Genomic DNA, 2,895 nt, shown 5'->3' on the forward strand with positions numbered 1-2,895 from the left:
AAATTATCCATCTGAAGGATAAATTTTATTCATAAGATAAGATATTACTTTTTAGTGCCGCCTATAGCTCAGTGGTTAAGACACAGTCTTACCAATTTGATGTCTATTGGCGGTGCCGGTTCGAATCCGGCCTGGGATGTTGACTTTTTTCATTGAGAGGCGGTCCCCACAAAATGAAGAACTTTGACCCCCAGCTATGGTTAAGCAATATAGGACTCCAATAGGAGTCTTGGCCGAAAAAAGAAAAAAAAAAAAGATATTACTTCCTTAGAGTTAATCTTGAAAATAAAATCATATTTGTTTAATTGTCTGTATAATAAAAAACATGCTCATTGTATCTTTTTCACTACTTTATTGATCGTTGTATCTCAATAAAAGAATCTCAGCAAAAAGTCCTCGTATCACAAAACTTTCACTTACCACCCTGTATAAATCCCAAAGTCTTGTGTAAATTGGTAGGCCGTGTTGTATTTATCACTATTTATAAAATTTTCGAAAAAAAAAATCGTTTCTCCAGGTGGAAGATAAAGAATATAAATTTCGTTCCGGTCTCGTTCGAATAGGATTTAACTATGTTTTCTTTAGTTATTAATAAAATTTTTAAATATTTTGTATTTGCTTCATTATTTTTGACAATAAGAACTGTTTATTTGTTTTTTTTTTCCAAATAAACAAACTTTTATATATAAATATATAAGCCCTGTTAAAATAAGGCCTATATGATATCAAATACTACTTTATTGCTCATTTATTCACCAATTTTAATCAAAATCGTTACAGCCGTTGTAAAGAAAATCGATTTAAAATTGATGAAAATTCCAACAAATCCCATCAAATCACCTTTACCCCCTTCGTTGTAAACCTACTGACTGCTCTACAGTTTCATTTAATGATGTTACTCTTACCCCTGTCGAACAGATCCGCTACCTGGGACTACATTTGGACAAACGATTAACCTGGAATCCTCACACAAGACTGAAAAGACAGGAAACTGCACGTCGATTTCGACTATTACAGCACTTACTAGACAAACGGTCTAAACTTCCAACACATTACAAAAGACTGATCTACCATTCATGACTGTAATAAGGCCAATCTGGACATATGGAGTTGAGCTTTGGGGCTCTACTAAACCTTCGAATTCCTCTCGAATTCAATCCTTACAATCCAAAATTCATCGTAAAATCCTCAATGCTCCTTACTTTGTCACAAATAAAATCATACATAAAGACCTTAATGTTCCCTATGTAACCGATCTAGCCCAAACCAGATAGCACTCCTTCCATTATAAACTCTTTAACCACTCAAATCCCCTAGTTTCTAATCTTGCATCCTCTTCCATTCCTGACAATCCTCCGAGGCGTCTGAAAAGAAGATGGCTACGAGACCAGCTAATGTAAAATGTTATTAGAGTGCTACCATTGGGTAGTTTCTCTACACGCCTGTAACACTCCAATTTAACTTATTGAGAACTTATAGGTTGACTTAACTTTAACTTAAATTATTGGCCTTATCAACTATTATTTATATTACTGCACAAAGGAATATGAAAGTGATATTAAAATAAAATCCACCAATCCACAGGTTTTCGGATCGAATCCCGGTAATACGGGGTAAACCCAAAGTGTGGTACAAAAAATATTTTTTTATATTTATATTTGTTATATTAGTTTTACAATACAATATTTTAGTCCTTTACTTAGTGCATACTTTCTGCATTTATTAATTGAATTGATTTTTAATTATAGTCTAACCTTCAACCGTTAAATAAATAATAAATAACATTTCTCATTATTTTTTAGAATAAAAATATTTCGCCTGAACAGGTAGATCTCATTAATACTCTTGTGTACTACCAGGATGAGTTCGAAAACCCTGCTGAGGAAGACATGAGAAGAATTGACAATGTAAGGATCCATCTGTATCTATTTAATCTTTTTTTTTTATTTATTTAATGTAATTTACAAATGTAAAAAATAATACGAAAAGTAAATATGTTGGATGTTTCATATACACTTGAAAATCTTGGAAAGGAACCACTCATTGGTGGCACTTCAAACATTAATTTAAATTAGAAGGTCCCGTGGCCATCCTCTTTTCAGACGCCTTGGAGGATCATCAGGGATTATTAAGGATGAAAGATTAAGAACTAATGGGTTAGAATGATTAAGGAGTTTGGAATGAAAAGACGGCAGCAGTTTCTTGGCGTTTCAGTCTTGTGTGTGGATTCCAAGAAAGTTTCTTGTCAAGATGGAGTCCTAAGTATCGAATCTGTTCAACAGGCAACAATTTAATCTTAATTAGTAATATTTTAAAAAATATAATAAATTATGATATTTATATAAACACTTGTTTTAACATTTCTGAACTAGCTGCATGATTTTGAATAATATTTATTATAAACTAGCAGGCCTGGCAATGCTTCGCTATTAAGACCTCGATATCAATCAATATACAGGATTTTTCAGAGTCAAGTGGCCAAACTGAAAATATGAATTAAGGACCTCAAAACAAGAAAAAAAATGTATCTGAAGATATGTCCGCAAACGCTGCTTTATTTAGGAGATATTCACACCTAAAGATTTTCATTGTTATGAATTATTTAGGTTATATGAAATAAGTAAAACCTATTTATTTGTTCCAACTACTTTATTAATTAAACGTTACCAGTGATGCGGCGAGAGGGATGCGCTGGGATCTCTTGAGCTCTGGTCTACTCCTCACACGTGGGGAATAGAGTGGGCTCAGGGATCCTCAGGTCGATTCTGTAAATATTGTATATATTATTTTACTATTATGTTATTTTATTTATTTATTTTCCATACAGATAGTCTGATTATGTTCACTTGTCTATTCTTTTGTTTGTATGTATTTTAAGAGTTTTTTGAAATTTTA

General features: G+C 32.5%; 1 protein-coding gene across 1 annotated transcript in view; it reads left to right on the forward strand.

Annotated features, from left to right (window-relative positions):
• LOC106683449 (ecdysone receptor) overlaps positions 1-2,895 on the forward strand; it is a gene marked incomplete in the record, with an annotated part of 26,096 nt that overhangs the window by 12,949 nt on the left and 10,252 nt on the right. Inside the window, 1 exon segment of the mRNA XM_067046300.1 lies at positions 1,818-1,907. Coding sequence (XP_066902401.1) covers positions 1,818-1,907 — 90 coding nt within the window.

This window comes from Halyomorpha halys, unplaced genomic scaffold (genome assembly GCF_000696795.3).
Source record: "Halyomorpha halys isolate HHAL.00 unplaced genomic scaffold, Hhal_1.1 Scaffold484.1, whole genome shotgun sequence".
NCBI classification, from domain to species: Eukaryota; Metazoa; Arthropoda; class Insecta; order Hemiptera; family Pentatomidae; genus Halyomorpha; species Halyomorpha halys.